The sequence below is a fragment of the Chrysemys picta genome, chromosome 1 (genome assembly GCF_011386835.1).
Source record: "Chrysemys picta bellii isolate R12L10 chromosome 1, ASM1138683v2, whole genome shotgun sequence".
NCBI classification, from domain to species: domain Eukaryota; kingdom Metazoa; phylum Chordata; order Testudines; family Emydidae; genus Chrysemys; species Chrysemys picta.
The window spans coordinates 155486700-155502360 of NC_088791.1; the positions used below are offsets into that span (position 1 = coordinate 155486700).

Below are 15661 nucleotides of genomic sequence, written 5' to 3' on the forward strand. Positions count from 1 at the left end.
GACTGAAACACTATCATTGGCAGATAACTCTGAAACTATAGAAAATGATGGTGATCTTGAAGGTGGATAGTCTTCAGAATCCTGTATGTTGAGGGTGGATTCTCCTAAACAAAATAAGTCAATGCAGTTATTTAATTATTACCATCCTGCTCATTTAGTATTACTCATTGCATTCACTGACACTCAGTACTACTTTAAAGGTGAAATTGTAAAAGGAAGATCTGCCTATTTCAGCTATTTATCTTTTATCTTTTATCACAACTGCATCTAAAATGATAGTACCATAGAGTAACAACTATATTTTTTGCTCAAACATGAGAATTCAAGAATAGTTCAGAAGGAAGACAGGCAGTCCTTAAGAAACAAGTATGAAATAAAAAAGTTTACCAACCTAAAGATCCTGCATGTTCAGACACGTTCCTTCACGCAGCTTCCTCCTGAGAAGGAACACTTCTCATGATGTTGTTTCATTCAGGAAACCAGGCCTTGCATTTCTTTGTTGCACTGTTTGCATTTTGCACGCACGCCTGTCTTACCCACAGATAGACGAACTTCATTAAAATATTCTCAAACTGGGTCTCTTTTATGGCCATTATAGGTTTTCCTTTCTAGGGAGAGAATGATGTGGTAGATCTCAAATCAATGAAGGCTACTCTCAGAAAGACCTCAAGACTTCTGGAATATGCTGCTCAAACAGTTTCACTTTTGTTTCTACTGCCTGTCTCTCCCTTCTCACATTTATCTCCAGACTTCTTCTCCTTGTCCAGATTTATTCTGCACCCAACAATCTTCTATTCATTGAACTTTTAGAAACTTTGCACTTTTAGAGAGAGGTAAGGGATTGACTCTGTGTACACAAATTTGCAGAGGGACAATAGGGCTGAGGTCTGTTATTTCTCACCTTTATATATTTATTTATTTAAAAACATTTTTGCTGTTAACAAGCATGTTATCTCTGGAGACAAAAATCCACAGTTGGAGAACTGCAAAACTAAGCATCTCTGATGGTACCTTCTAGACTGAGCACTGAGTCCCATTGGGTAGAAAGAAAGATTAACCTAAATAATCTATACAGAAGCCCCTGAAACCCCACAAGATTGGGTCCCTAATCCATGAACTATTGGAACTAGTTTACAAAACTTTTCTTAACCATTACATGAATATATTGTCTCATACTATAGAATTAGAATTTATAATCCCTATTCCATGATGAGATATCTTTGAGCTATAATGTATCTTAATTAAAACTATCTTTGGATATCTGAGGGGTATCCGTGTTAGTCTGTATCCACAAAAACAGCGAGGAGTCCGGTGGCACCTTAGAGACTAACAGATTTATTTGGGCATGAGCTTTCGTGGGTAAGAAACCCCACTTCTTCAGATGCAAGGAGTGAAAATTACAGATACAGGCATAAATATACTGGCACATGAAAAGAAGGGAGTTGCCTTACAAGTGGAGAACCAGTGTTGACAGGGCCAATTCACTCAGGGTGGATGTGATCCACTCCCAATAATTGATGAGGAGGTGTCAATACCCAGAGAGGGAAAACTGCTTTTGTAGTGAGCCAGCCACTCCCAGTCCCTATTCAAGCCCAGATTAATGGAGTTAAGTTTGGAAATGAATTGTAGCTCTGCAATTTCTCTTTGAACTCTGTTTTTGAAGTTTTTTTTTTGTTGAAAGATGGCTACTCTTAAATGTTATTAAATGTCCAGGGATATTGAAGTGTTCTCCTACTTGCTTCTATATGTTACCATTCCTGATGTCTGATTTGTGTCCATTTATTCTTTTACGTAGAGACTGTCCGGTTTGGCCAATGTACATGGCAGAGGGGCATTGCTGGCACATGATGGCATATATCCCATTAGTAAATGTGCAGATGAATGAGCCCCTGATGGTGTGACTGACGTGGTTGGGTCCTCTGATGATGTCAATAGAGTAGATATGGGGACAGAGAAGGCAACGGGGTTTGTTACAGGGATTAGTTCCTGGGTTAGTGTTTCTGTGGTGTGGTGTGTAGTTGCTGGTGAGTATTTGCTTCAGGTTGGGGCGCTGTCTGTAAGTGAGGACTGGCCTGCCTCCCAAGGTCTGTGAGAGTGAGGGATCGTCAAACTGTTTCCTCACTTCCCCAGGTGGGTATTGTAGTTTTAAGAATCCTTGATAAAGATCTTGTAGGTGTTTGTCTCTATCTGAGGGATTGGAGCAAATGCGGTTGTATCTTAGGGCTTGGTTGTTGACAATGGATCGTGTGGTGTGTCCTGGATGGAATCTGGAGGCATGTAGGTACGTATAGTGGTCAATAGGTTTCCAGTATAAGGTGGTGTTTATGTGGCTGGCTCACTGCAAAAGCAATTTTCCCTCTCTGGGTATTGACACCTCCTCCTCAGTTATTGAGAGTGGATCACATCCACCCTGACTGAATTGGCCCTGTCAACACTGGTTCTCCACTTGTAAGGTAACTCCCTTCTTTTCATGTGCCAGTATATTTATGCCTGTATCTGTAATTTTCACTCCTTGCATCTGAAGAAGTGGGTTTTTTTACTCTCAAAAGCTTATGCCCAAATAAATCTGTTAGTCTTAAAGGTGCCACCAGACCCTTCTTTATCTTTAGATAGGTTTTTCCCTCAAAAAAATCCAATTTAATTAAAAAAAATCCGATTTTTTTTTTATCCACCCTGATTTGAAGCTAAAATTTTGAGTCAAGACCTCCTGCAAACCCTCTGTGCCTGGAGCACTCAAGTGAAGGAAATGGGATTTCCCCAGGTGGAGGTCTGGTCTTCTCTGAGGTAGAGAGAGATATAGGAAATCTAGTCCAGATGGTAAGAGAAGGCACTTCCACCAAGAGCAGTGAGGTAGTGCCAGTGCTAGGCAACTGAAAGGAGCAAGGAGGGAAGAAGGAGGAGGACATAAGTCAGGATATGACCTCCATATATGTGACTCCAATCTCTAGGGCTTTCCATCCTGTTGTGGTATTTGTTTGTTTTTAATATTTTTGTAATGACTTAAAAATAATCATCATGACTGGTGAACTATCAGGGCAGAAGCTGTTTCATATGCAAATCCCAGCTTCCTTTTCAAAGGTCTTGTCCTCATTTCCTAGGGATCATCATCGATCATTCAGACGTGGGCTTGGCATACAACTATAAAATGGTCCTTCATGAAAGGAGAAATAGTTGCCAAAGATTCCAGCTTTGCTGGTGTTTCCTCTAACTGCCTAGGGCAGGAGTCCATAGATAACTGTTAGAAAAAAACAAACCACAAATGATCACTTTGTAAACACAGTTACACGTTTGGGATGTGCCATTATGCTGTGTACTGCTAGAGCGGGATTCCCAAACCGTGGTAGGTGAGCTTGATGTTCCATCCATTCACTTCACAGCCATTGTTTAAGAAGGTGGTATATGAACCAATGAACTTTGGAAGCAGCTGCACTAGAGCTTGTTTCATAGTAATAATACCATCTAGCATTGCACTATAGCTGAAGGCATCTGCTCTTCAACCTTGTGCCTCATAACGCAACCTAGGAATTTGGAATAATCTCACCCCTTGTTGAGTGCTTGTCTTCTTCCTGTGAACACCCTATAATAAAAGTTCTGGGGTGAAATCCTGGCCCCATTAATGTCAAAGGGAGCATGCTATTGACTTCAGTGGGGCAGGATTTCATCAGTGATCTCAAAAGGGATCTCATTGGGAAGTTGCTCTCATTCTGGAAACATAGTATTTGAATGTAATTCTCTTCGCATTTAATCTTAATTCTTACATGCTGGGATAGGCATGATCCAGGTTTTTCGGCCACATGCCTCATCTCCTTGTTACCCTTTACTTTCTTGTTCTCTGCTTGCCTCTGGGTTGACCTATGAGCAGCTCATTGCTGAGTGCCAGAATGGTGACATCATAGCCTGTTCTCACCACCTTCGCCCATTTCCTGTTCTTGTCTCCTGTCTTCCCTTTTCCCCATCCGTTTCAATTCCTTTCATTTGATTTGTTTAAAAAGTGTCTGCCCAGAGCTCTAGGTGCACACACAATCTATGGTCTGTTATGCGGGAGGTCATATGATCATAAGAACCCCTATTAATCTTGTTAGCAAACTACAAATTGGCACCAGTGTCTATAGTTAAAACTCACCTCCCCAAATTAAGACTCTCCTTAAAGAAAGAGGCAGTGTCTAAGGGAGGTAGGACCTAAAGCATGATGTAAGTTTTTATCAGCTAAAACTGACAACTTAGTTTATACAGACTACGTAGGTCAGGTGTATTGTGTCCCCTGTGGGAAATGCTGCTAAGTAAATAGGTTGCTCCATTCTGAACCAGCTGAAGAGTCTAAGGCTATGTCTACACTACGCACCTTACAACGGTGAGGTGCGCTGTGTGGTCGCTCTTTATCGCCGGAAGAGCGCTCTCTCAGCTACAAAATAAAACCACCTCTAATGGTGGGAGCGCGGCTCCCACCGACGAAGCGCTGTCCACACCGGCACTTTTTGTCACGAAAACTTTTGTCGTGCGGGGTGTGTTTTTTTCACACCCCTAAGCAACAATTTTTTAGCAACGAAAGTGCCATTGTAGACATAGCTTAAATGTTCTTCAGGTTTAAACCCAAGTACAGCAAGTTGCAGTAACTTAGTCTGAAGGTGACAAAGCTATGGCTCTCTGAAGCAAGATCCATGTGAGGAATGAAAAGGTTGCAACCTCAGGCTAAATGCAGAGAAATAAACGTACTTTGGCAACTGCTGGTACTTGGGCATCCTAAAGAAATTAGAGATCCAACTTATCCTCCATGTTGTGAACCTGAATAACAAAATATGGGTAAATTTCTCTCAACTAAGGATGCCAATTATACCCTTTGCCATTTCTTCTTGCTGTTTTCCCCAACATTTCCTAATAATTTCTTCTTGTTTGTGTTTGGATCCAACTTTGATGTGAAATACAACTCTCGATAACACACTAACAAACTGAAATTTGTTTTAATCTTTTCCTCTTCCAGGAGATGGTTACAGAACTGTGCTCAGGGCCTTGTATAGCGCTAGAGATCAGGCAGCTTGATCCTCAGAAAGTATTCAGAGACTTCTGTGGGCCTTCTGATCCTGTAAGTTACTTGTTTAAAGAGAAATATTTGAGAGGTGATAGTCTATATGTCAAACTTAAACATTGCAGCATTGCTTTGTTACTGTATGTGTTTTTCACTTTCCTTTGAAACATTTAGCCATTGGCCACTGCTTGAAGCCAGATACTAGACTAGGTGGATCAGTGGTCTCAAACTGTAGGTAATCCACCGATCCTAGGTAAACAAAGTAATAAAATTACCAAAAGAATACTTATGTGAAAATACAGTGTCAAGATAAAAGTCATCTTGGTAATTGTTTTCATCAATTTTCACTGGACGGCAAAGCACTACAACAGTTAACAAAAAAAAAAAGGGGCTGATTCTCCTTTCAGGTCAGAGTAAATTAGTGTTACTCCACTGAAGTCTGTGGCAATCCCCTGGTATCTTAACTGGTGAGAGGAGACTCTCGGGGTATGTCTACACTGCAACGTAAGCCCATGCTTGATCCTGGGCTCAAGCCTAACCCTCCTTGTGTCTACACTGCAATTGCACTAATTGAGGGCTTGGTCCCAGGACTCTGCAGGGCTAGAAGGCCTGAGCTTGAGTTAAGCCGAGACCTGAGTCTGAGCCCTTTTGCTTTGCATTGTAGATGCGGCCCCGCTTGATTTGGGTCCCTGGTGTCAGCCAGAAGTATCCCACAGATCCATGGAACAACTTCCTTAGTCCTCTCTGTCCTAACAATCTGCAATCCACTCCACTGAAAACAGAAGACTTTTTCAAATGGCAGCAGCTTAGGTTAGCATTAACCCATTCTCTTCTGATCACTGATCTGCAAGCACACTATCAGAGGGTCTCCTGGATTTGCAATGGAGAGTGAACCGATCAATCCTTTTGCAAAAAGTGCTGCTTCCTGGTAATGTGCAGGGCAGGTAGTAAAGTTTTCCCACAGTGCACCACAGTTCTAGGGCTAGAGTAGCCACCTTCTGCGGGGGGGAAGGGAGGATGCTGGGATGTGATTACTTTGTCTTGGGTCTGTGCACTGCAGTGTGGATGTCAGAGTCCAAGGTTGTAGCACAGGTTACAAGAGTCTTAACATGGGGTTAAAATACAATGTAGATGCTCGGCGCGGCACCGCCCCTATGGCCGCGATCTAATACAAATCAGCTGACTCAAGTCCCACTAACCCTGGGCTCATAGGTGAGTAGGGAGGCATGCGGGGTCAAGTGCCCCTGCCTGATTTCTGCTTGTCCTGGAGGGCAGAAGGGTAGAGGGAGAGGAGCTCTGTCAGGGCCGCCCCAAGCAGCCAAAACCAAAAAAAAAAAAAAAAAAGCCGCGATCGCGATCTGTGGCGGTAATTCGGCAGGAGGTCCTTCACTCCCAGGCGGAGTGACGGACCGTCCGCCGAATTGCCACGGAATACCTGGCCATGCCGCCCCTCTCCAGAGCGGCCACCCCAAGCACCTGCTTGAGAAGCTGGTGCCTGGAGCCGGCCCTGGCTCTGTCCTTCTCCCACTGCGCCTGCCCCTCAGCACGCTCAGTCCCTGTCCCTGGCAGTCAGGCTCAGGCGGGGAGCAGAAGGGGCAGGACCAGCCACTTCTCACACCAGCTGCTCTGGGTCGCTGCTCTGTGCAGCGCAGCAGCTGCCTGAGAGCCTGGCTGGGGAGGTGGCAGCAGTGAGCCGCCCTGCCTGCCCAGACCTGGCTGCCGGGAACAGAGGCCGAGTGAGCTGGAAACATGCCAGGAGGGAGAGGGGACTCTGGTTTGCTCGGCCCCTGTCCCTGGTAGCCAGGCCTGGGCGGGCAGGGTGGCTCACCGCTGCCACCTCCCTAGCCAGGCTCTCTCTCCGGTAGCCACTTAGCTGCACAGAGTCAGCGACCCAGAGCAGCTAGCTTCAGCACATGAGAAGCGGCTCCATCCCATTCCCCGCCCGGGCCCAACTGCCAGGGAGAGCAGCTGAATGTGCCGGGGTGGAGGTGCAGCAGGAGAAGGACAGAGCACCTCCCACCCACAGGTAACTGTGGGGGGCAGGGACAGCGTGGTGACCTTGGGCTGGGCGGGGGCGGGGAGGGCAAGTCGCTGGGCAGAGGAGACACATGGGACAATCACATGTCCTCCCCCTTTAGATTGTTCCCCCAAGTATCAGGAGGTACAGTAGCTCCTCACTTAACGTTGTAGTTATGTTCCTGAAAAAATACAACTTTAAGTGAAACGATGCTAAACTAATCCAATTTTCCCATAAGATTTAATGTAAATGAGGGGGGTTAGGTTCCAAGGAAATTTGGGGGGGGCAGACAAAAGGCATTATATTCTGTACTGTACTGTGGTGGGGAGGTGCCTCTGGCTTACCCCTGGGGCTCAGGGCTGGGGGTGCAGGGTCTGGGAGGGAGTTAGGGTGCAGGAGGGTGCTCAGCGTGGAGGGTGGGGACTGGGAGGGAATTAGGGTGCGGGAGGGCGCTCAGGGTGGAGGGTAGGGACTGGGAGGGAGTTAGGGTGCGGGAGGGCGCTCAGGGTGGGGGTGCAGGAGGAGGCTCAGGGCTGGGGCAGGCAGGAGATGCAGAGCACTTACCTGGGGCAGCTCCTGTTTGGTGCAGGGGGTGTGCAGGTGACTCTGCGCAGCGCGGCACCGCCCCCATAGCCGTGATTCTGGGAGCCGCGATTTCCCCTTCAAAGCGCCGCTTCTCTCCGGCCGGCTTTGAAGGGGAAAGCGCCACTTCTCTCAGGCCGCTGGCTGCGTGGCTGTCCCTGCTCCTCCTGAGTCATCCGGCCCGTGCTCACAGGGCCGCATTCCGAAAGGGACTTTAGAGCTGCAGGCCGGGGCCCCCTGATCCCAGGGCCCTGCAGCCCTTAAAGCCCCTGCGTTCTGGGTGGCCCTGCCCGCCGGGGGAGGGCAGGGACGGGGCAGCTTCCCCGCTCGCACGCTGGCTCCCTCCCTCCCAGAAACTCCTAAGCGCCGCCAAACAGCTGTTTGGCGGCAGGGGAAGTGCTGGGAGGGAGGGAGAAAGGGAGGGGGAGGAGGCGGAGAAGAGGAACTTTTGCAATGCTCCCTTGTAAAGTCAGCCAAACGACGTTATAAGGGAGCATTGCACAACTTTAAATGAGTATGTTCCCTAATGGAGCAGCGACGTAACTTTGAAACAACGTTAAGCGAGAGGACGTTAAGTGAGGAGTTACTGTATGAGTCGTCTATGCCTGGGCTTATGTTGCAGTATAGACATATCCTGAGTCCCCATGTTCATTGTAGGAAACAAAAAGCTTGAATTCTGTAGCCCTGCTTGTAATATGATTATTGTTATAGGCTTTATTATGTATTTATTTGAGTGCCATCAATGTACATGATGCTGTACAGAACAGAGAGGTAGAGACAGTCCCTATCCCGTTTTTGACTAACCAGACAATAAGGTGCAGACAAAAAGACACCAGAGAGCATCCAGAAGACAAAATGACAGTCCCTAGGCAGTGCAGTCAGGGCTTTGTATTTTAATATTATGGTATGATGATTTAGTTGTAATTTGGCAGTTTCCAATGCTCAGTATTTTATAGATTTACACTTGAAGAAGAGAATAAGTTCTTTAGAGTTTATTGCTCAGTAGATTCACGTTTAACATTAGAGAAGGCAAATATTGGGGGAATTATTTAAATATTTTTGCTAATTTCTAATTACTTTTCCATTTGGCCATGTTAAATGTTCCATTTCTTGTACTCTGTTACTCTAGTATGAGCAGAGCATAAGCCCAGTTATTTGACCTATATTTAAATGAAGGTAAGTCACTTCTCTCAATAGCAGTTCACACAGTATACTGCTCCTGTGGTTATCCCAAATGCCATTAATGGCGGGTTTCTGATTACTTGAACTCTTTGAAAGATTGGGGTTGTCATTTTATTTTGTTTTTGTTTTTCATGTTTATGCTGGTTTTGTTTAACCCTTGGCATGATACTGCTGATACTGGAAGGTATCCACAAACTAGCAGTCTTAAAGTTATTAAAGATAAATCCAACATGCTCATAACACTTGTAGTTCTGTATGATGATAATGGTTATAATGGAATCTCCTGTTTCAGGGCTTCGAGCAGAGGTTAGGAAGGAATTTTTTGCCCCAGTGCACAATTATAATCTCTGTGTTTTGAGTTTTGTTGTTGTCCCCCCCCCCCCCCCATTCTCCTTCCTCTAAAGCATCAGAGATCTGCCATGGCTAGTGAGGGTGGGCTAGGCCAGTGGTATGAAAATCCTCTGTTTTAGATGGCTGGCTGGTGTGTCTTGCTCACATGCTCAGGATCTAACTGATTGCCAGATTTGGGATCAGAAAGGAATTTCCCCAGGTTAGATTGTTAGGGACCTTGGCTATGTTTCATCTTCCTCTACAGTGTGGGTTGTGACTTGTCTGCTAGGATCATCTGTGTATATTTCATCTACTCAATTCCTGGCCATCATAGGGCTTCGGGCATTGGTTGTGCCTCAGTCTTTCCTTTTCTCTGCCTGTGGTACACATCAGTATACTCTCCTGAGGAGTAAAATGTTTTGGTTTAACTGAAGGCAATAGGCTCAATTTAGGTGGAATTTAATGGCATGTGATATACAGGAGGTCAGACTAGATGATCTAATGATTTCTTCTGGCCTGAAGCTCTATGAAACTATTTATCTAAGGTCTTCACATAGCTTCCATTACCATAGTACCTGAGTGAGTCACAATCTTTAATGTATTCATCCTCACAACACTCCTGTGAGGTAGGGAAGTGTTGTTATCCCCATTTTACAGACGGGGAAGTGAGGCACAGAGAGACTAGTTGATTTCCCCGAAGACACACCAGAAATCTGTAGCTGAGCAGGGAATTGAATCCTAGTCTCCTGAGTCCCAAGCTAGTGCTCTAACCATTGGATCATCTTGGATATTTGTTTGTGTGGTTCCTTTTTACCTGGTAGCAACACTATGTGTAGAGTGAAAATAAGCATGATTCTACATGCATTAGAAACAGATGTCTTAGGTTTTGGACATTGGCTTCATATTGCTTGCTTTAATGGTATGTTAGATAAGTTGTGTACTTCCATCTCCACTGTTTGTTATAAGAATCACCTTAAATCAATTCCTTATCCACATACAGTATAAATGCACAGGGACAGAGTTGCTTTCAGGAGTGTCTTTGCTTAGAATTTATCTGTCTAGTTAGATAATGTTTGCAGCTTGTCCTTGACAAAACGTGGTTAAAGTATCACATTTTTATCATCCCCAATCTACATAGTCAGGGAAGCTACTGACTAAACATTGTGGTTGCAATGTCTGCCTCGGGTAGTGGTAGTAGAAACCAGAAAAGCAATTTCCCGTCTAACAAGGTTATGTAGAGTCTTAGAGCTTCATGACTGATATTTTAATGCTTAGAGAGAGGGTAAATATTTAAAGTGTCCCATATATAGTACATTGTCATTCAGATACCTGAGTTCGTGTGTGTGTGTATAAAATAAAAAAATCTGATTTTGTCCTATACGGTTCAATTATCTTGAAGGGTTAGTTTCAAGCTTCATTACTTTAGATTTTGTTTTCTGTTCAATGTGGTGTTTCAGTTTTGATGTGAAAATAATTTTTTTTTTTTTTAATTTTAACATTTGTTGACTGGGAAAGATTTAAGTGTTTTTCTCATTCTCTCATATAAATGCACCTTTCACATTTAGTTATTATGTTTCAGATCAATGAGATGTTTTTTGTTTAAACTTACTGTGGTAACTTTCAATCAGCACTGCTGTCCAGGAGATAAAATCCTGGAGCAATTCTAAAATCCTGGGACAGTGCCAATGTCCTTTGACAGACTCAGGACAGAAGGACCTAAATTGACTCTGATTTATGAAGTCTAGTGACCTTAACATGTGTGAAGAAGTTTGGCATATAAATACCAAAGTTTAAAGGCATTTGAGAACAGCCAATCAAGCATTTTATGCAGCATGTTCTTAACTACTAATGTTAACAATGCGCTGTGGCATATTGTGCACACATGTTCATATCTGATGCACTGCCTCCTGATAAAAAAATACAACCTGCTATAAACCAAGACAAGGGCAAAGTCTGGAATTATGGCACAAAACATAAAGGGCCAGATTGTGCCACCTGTGCTCATGTTGAATAGTCCTTTACTCCACTAGTTGTCTCATTTGAAGTCAATGAGACCGCTCTTGAAGTAAGGTGCTACTCAAGGTCAGTAAAGGCATTGGACTCTGACCCATATGGATGTTGCCTTCGTTTATATGTGGCAAATTGTCTCTCTGATATGTAACTAATGTAATAATTACTACAAATGTGGCAATTCACATTTTTAAAGTGGGTCTTAAAGACCCTAATGATAACATCTCCCAGAGCCTGGCGTAGGCATCCAGAATGGTGTCCAATCACGCACATTCTCTGCCTGTGGCATATAATAGTCTAGTCTTCTATGGGCTGTAATATTTAGGTCTCATTTCGGTTGCTGGGTGGTGTCAGTGGCCAGTGATATCAGGAGGTCAGACTACTGGCCTTTGAATTATATGACATCAGTAGTGGTGGACAAAAACACATGTGGCCTGGGTTTCACAAAATCAAAATGAGATTGTTGTTTGGACCTCAGTCTCATTTTGTCTGAGCCCCCAAACTCTGGGGGTGAGGAGGAGTGAGGACAAGTGATTAACTTTCTTTGGTCCCCAACATAGAAAAGGTAGGAACAGCTCTAAATGCACAAAACCAGTAATTAGTGCACAATGCTAAAACTGGAATGAAATGTGTGCCATTTGCTGTGACTGGATTATTTTTGGCAACACTTCTGCAAAGGAAAGACTCTCTCATTGTAAAAAGAATTTCTTGTTGCCATAGGGGAAGATTTCAGACAGAAAACTTGCTGTTTTGAGCTGTTTTGTTGTTGTATACTAGTGTAGTTTGTATGCTGGGACAGCATTGCCAAAGATTTTAGTGGATTTTGTGATATAGGTATTTGTCTACAAGTAACTGGGCTAAAACCAACCCACTGTAACTGACCTAACTGTAGGGATCACTGGGAGTGCTGTGATACAACAGTCCCTTGTAAATATTTGGTAGTGTGGAGGGAAATGCAGTTACAGGGAACGAAGTACAGTCTGCACTCCAGGAACTAGGTTCTACAGATTTTTGCCCATATCTGGTAAATAACCGGTGAGTTGTTGCTAGAGCTGGCAAAGGGAAAAAGGTGTCTTAGACCAGGGGTCAGCAACCTTTCGGAAGTGGTGTGCCGAGTCTTCATTTATTCACTCTAATTTAAGGTTTCGCGTGCCAGTAATACATTTTAACGTTTTTAGAAGGTCTCTTTCTATAAGTCTATAATATATAACTAAACTATTGTTGTATGTAAAGTAAATAAAGTTTTTAAAATGCTTAAGAAGCTTCATTTAAAATTAAATTAAAATGCAGAGCCCCCCGGACCGGTGGCCAGGACCCGGGCAGTTTGAGTGCCACTGAAAATCAGCTCGTGTGCCGCCTTCGGCACGCGTGCCATAGGTTGCCTACCCCTGTCTTAGACAAATGACAATTAAAAATAATCACAATAGTTTGTAAATCCACCTGTAGGAGGCAATCAAGTAGAGAGGCACAAGGATATCCTCTTCCCTTTCAGACCTAGTATTTAGGGTGCTCCTGCTAGCCCATTCTTCTGTTAGAGGGCAATTAATTATTGGCCTGTGGAACCCACTGGCCAGGGTTCAGTTCCCACATCAGTGGTCTCTTTAGGGGGCCTTTCCTTGTTCTCCTGCCAGCCAGCTGCAGTGTTTGCCTCTCATTGTCTGCTTGGACTGCTCTACTTAGGGTTTTCCTTCACAGTCAATTGCCAGGCTATTGCCTGAACCAGCTGCTATCACAGTCCAACCCTCTGTCTGTCTCCTTGAGTCTGATCTTCTGTCACTTCTTGGTCATGCTAGTAACAGGTTGCCATCTATGAATACTGAAATGTGTTTCTACAGCTCCTAGAATGACAAATAGCCCAATCTTTTCCCTTCTGCTTGTTCTAGGGGACTAGTGAGTTGCCCAATCAGAGGCCAGCAAGTTCATTACAATGCCCATTTTAATATTTTTTCTTCATGCTGTTAAAATTATAACCTAGATTTTCTAAGCTAGGTGCATAAAGTTGGGAACCAAGTCCATATTTGGGCATCTAAATAAAAATCCTGATTTTTTTTTTCCAGAGGTGCTTAGCACCCATTGAATTTGTTGGAAGTTTGGACTTTGAACACATATGAAAAATAAGGCATTTTTATGTAGGTGCCTGAATATGAATTATGGATGGGATTTTCAGAAGTGCCTAGGTGACCTGAAAGCACAAGTCCCGTTGAAGATTGGTGTGCCTAAATCACACAGGCACTTTAAAAACCCTGCCTCTTAACTTTAGACACCCAAATTTGAAATTTATTTTTTATAATCCTGGATGTAGTTATACCATTTAATTTATCTGTTAATGTGGTTCTGATGAACAAAGAATTGTAATTTGGAGGCAGATTAGGGTAGACCTTAACTTTGTCCTCTTGCCACTGGTACCAATAGAATACATTGATTATGAAGCCATGTCACTTGCCTGAATCTTGTTTCCATTAGATTACAGTATATAGTGTCTCTGAAATTCTGTATAAACTGAGTTAACCCATCATGTCTCAAACTGTAATAAAGAACCAATTTTCAAAAAGAAAACAGAATTTAACAGTTGGCTTGCAGAACATTTTCTATTTGCAAGTCACTGTCAAACACTATTATAACTTTCAGAGTGGTAGCCGTGTTAGTCTGTGTCAGCAAAAACAACGAGAAGTACTTGTGGCACCTTAGAGATTAACAAATTTATTTGGGCATAAGCTTTCGTAGGCTAAAACCCACTTCATCAGATGCATGCAGTGGAAAATACAGTAGGAAGATAGATATAGATACACACACACACACACACACACACACACACACACACACACAGAGAACATAAAAAAATGGGGGTTGCCATACCAACTCTAAAGAGACTAATCAGTTAAGGTGAGCTATTATCAGCAGGAGAAAAAAAATCTTTGGTAGTGATAATCAGTATGGCCCATTTTAAACAGTTGACAAGAAGGTGTGAGTAACAGTAGGCGGAAAATTAGCATGGGGAAATAGTTTTTAGTTTGAGTAATGACCCATCCACTCCCAGTCTTTATTCAAGCCTGGTTTAATGGTGTCCAGTTTGCAAATTAATTCCAGTTCTGCAGTTTCTTGTTGGAGTCTGTTTTTGAAGTTTTTTTGTTGAAGAATTGCGACTTTTAGGTCTGTAATTGAATGTCCAGGGAGGTTGAAGTGTTCTCCGACTGGTTTTTGAATGTTTTTGAATGTTATAATTCTTGACATCTGATTTGTGTCCAGGTTAGATATTAGAAAACGCTTTCCAATTCTCCCTTGCTGCAGATTAAGCCCATTACTTCTTGTCCTACCTTCAGTGGACATAGAGAACAATTGCTCACAGTCCTCTGTATAACAGTCCTTAACGATAAAAACTATCAGATCCCTCTTCAGTCTTCTTTTCCCTAGATTAAAAATGCCCAGTGTTTTAATCTTTCCCCTTAGGCCAGAAAACTTATCATTTTTGTTGCTCTTTTCTGGACTCTTTTCAATTTGTCTACATCTTTCCTACAGCGTGGCACCCAGAACTAGACACAGTACTCCAGCTGAGGCCTCACCAGTGCTGAGTAGAGAGGGACAATTACCTCCCATATTTTACATGCAAAACTCTTATTAATACATCCAAGAATTATATTATCCTTTTTTGCAACCACATCATATTGTTGGCTCATAATTACTTAATGGTCCACTATAGCCCATAGATCCTTTTCAGGAGTACTACCAGCTAGCCAGTTACTCCCCATTTTATGTTTGTGCATTTGATTTTTCCTTCCTAAGTGAAGCACTCAGCACTTGTCTTTATTGAATTTCATCTTGTTGATTTCAGACCAATTCGCCAATTTGTCAGGGTCATTTTAAATTCGAAACCAGGTCACAATGCCACACACTCGCTGAAATTTGGCCTGGCTGCCCTTTTGTCATGCCAGAAGACATGCCACCCTCCACCCCCATTTAAAAAGTAGAGGAGAAACTATCCTTTGGTGTCGTCGTCCCCCCCCCCGCCGTCTCCAGCACCTATAGTGGTAAGTGCTCAAAAAGTTATATAAATGAGAACAGGCTTTGTGACTGTGGTGCATGTAACTGTGTAACTTGTGATTTTGTTTCCCATGTACTGCACCTTTAAATATTTGTCATGCAAGACAGCTGCCACTCTAGGATACTGAGTTGATGCAGCATGTTGCACCAAATATACATACCAGGCTTTCATGGAGGCTTTCGTTTTGGTCTTTTTTTCTGTTTTTCTTAATCTAAAATAAGCCATTTGTGCTGAAAGTACCATATATGGCTATCCCACGTGTATGGAAAAACGTTGTGAATAGAGACAGTACATCACAGAGGAGTTAAGTGACAGCAAGTCCATGACAGAGCTGGGAGTAGAACCCCAGATTACCTGACTCATTTCCTTGCTTTGATAGCACGAAAATTCTCCCAGACTGAGAATAAATAACCTCAGAACATGGGGATGGAACTGTAACAGGAAGCCACTAAAGAGACATTGCCAACAACAGGAATTT

The 15661-nt window shown here is 43.3% G+C and overlaps 1 protein-coding gene across 3 annotated transcripts in view; it reads left to right on the forward strand.

Annotated features, from left to right (window-relative positions):
- NME7 (NME/NM23 family member 7) overlaps window positions 1-15661 on the forward strand; it is a 200517-nt gene that overhangs the window by 112670 nt on the left and 72186 nt on the right. For all 3 annotated transcript variants that reach the window (XM_042852905.2, XM_065587289.1, XM_024099605.3), the window contains one exon: window positions 4979-5080. In XM_042852905.2, coding sequence (XP_042708839.1) covers window positions 4979-5080 — 102 coding nt within the window. The remainder of the gene's footprint in view (window positions 1-4978; window positions 5081-15661) is intronic.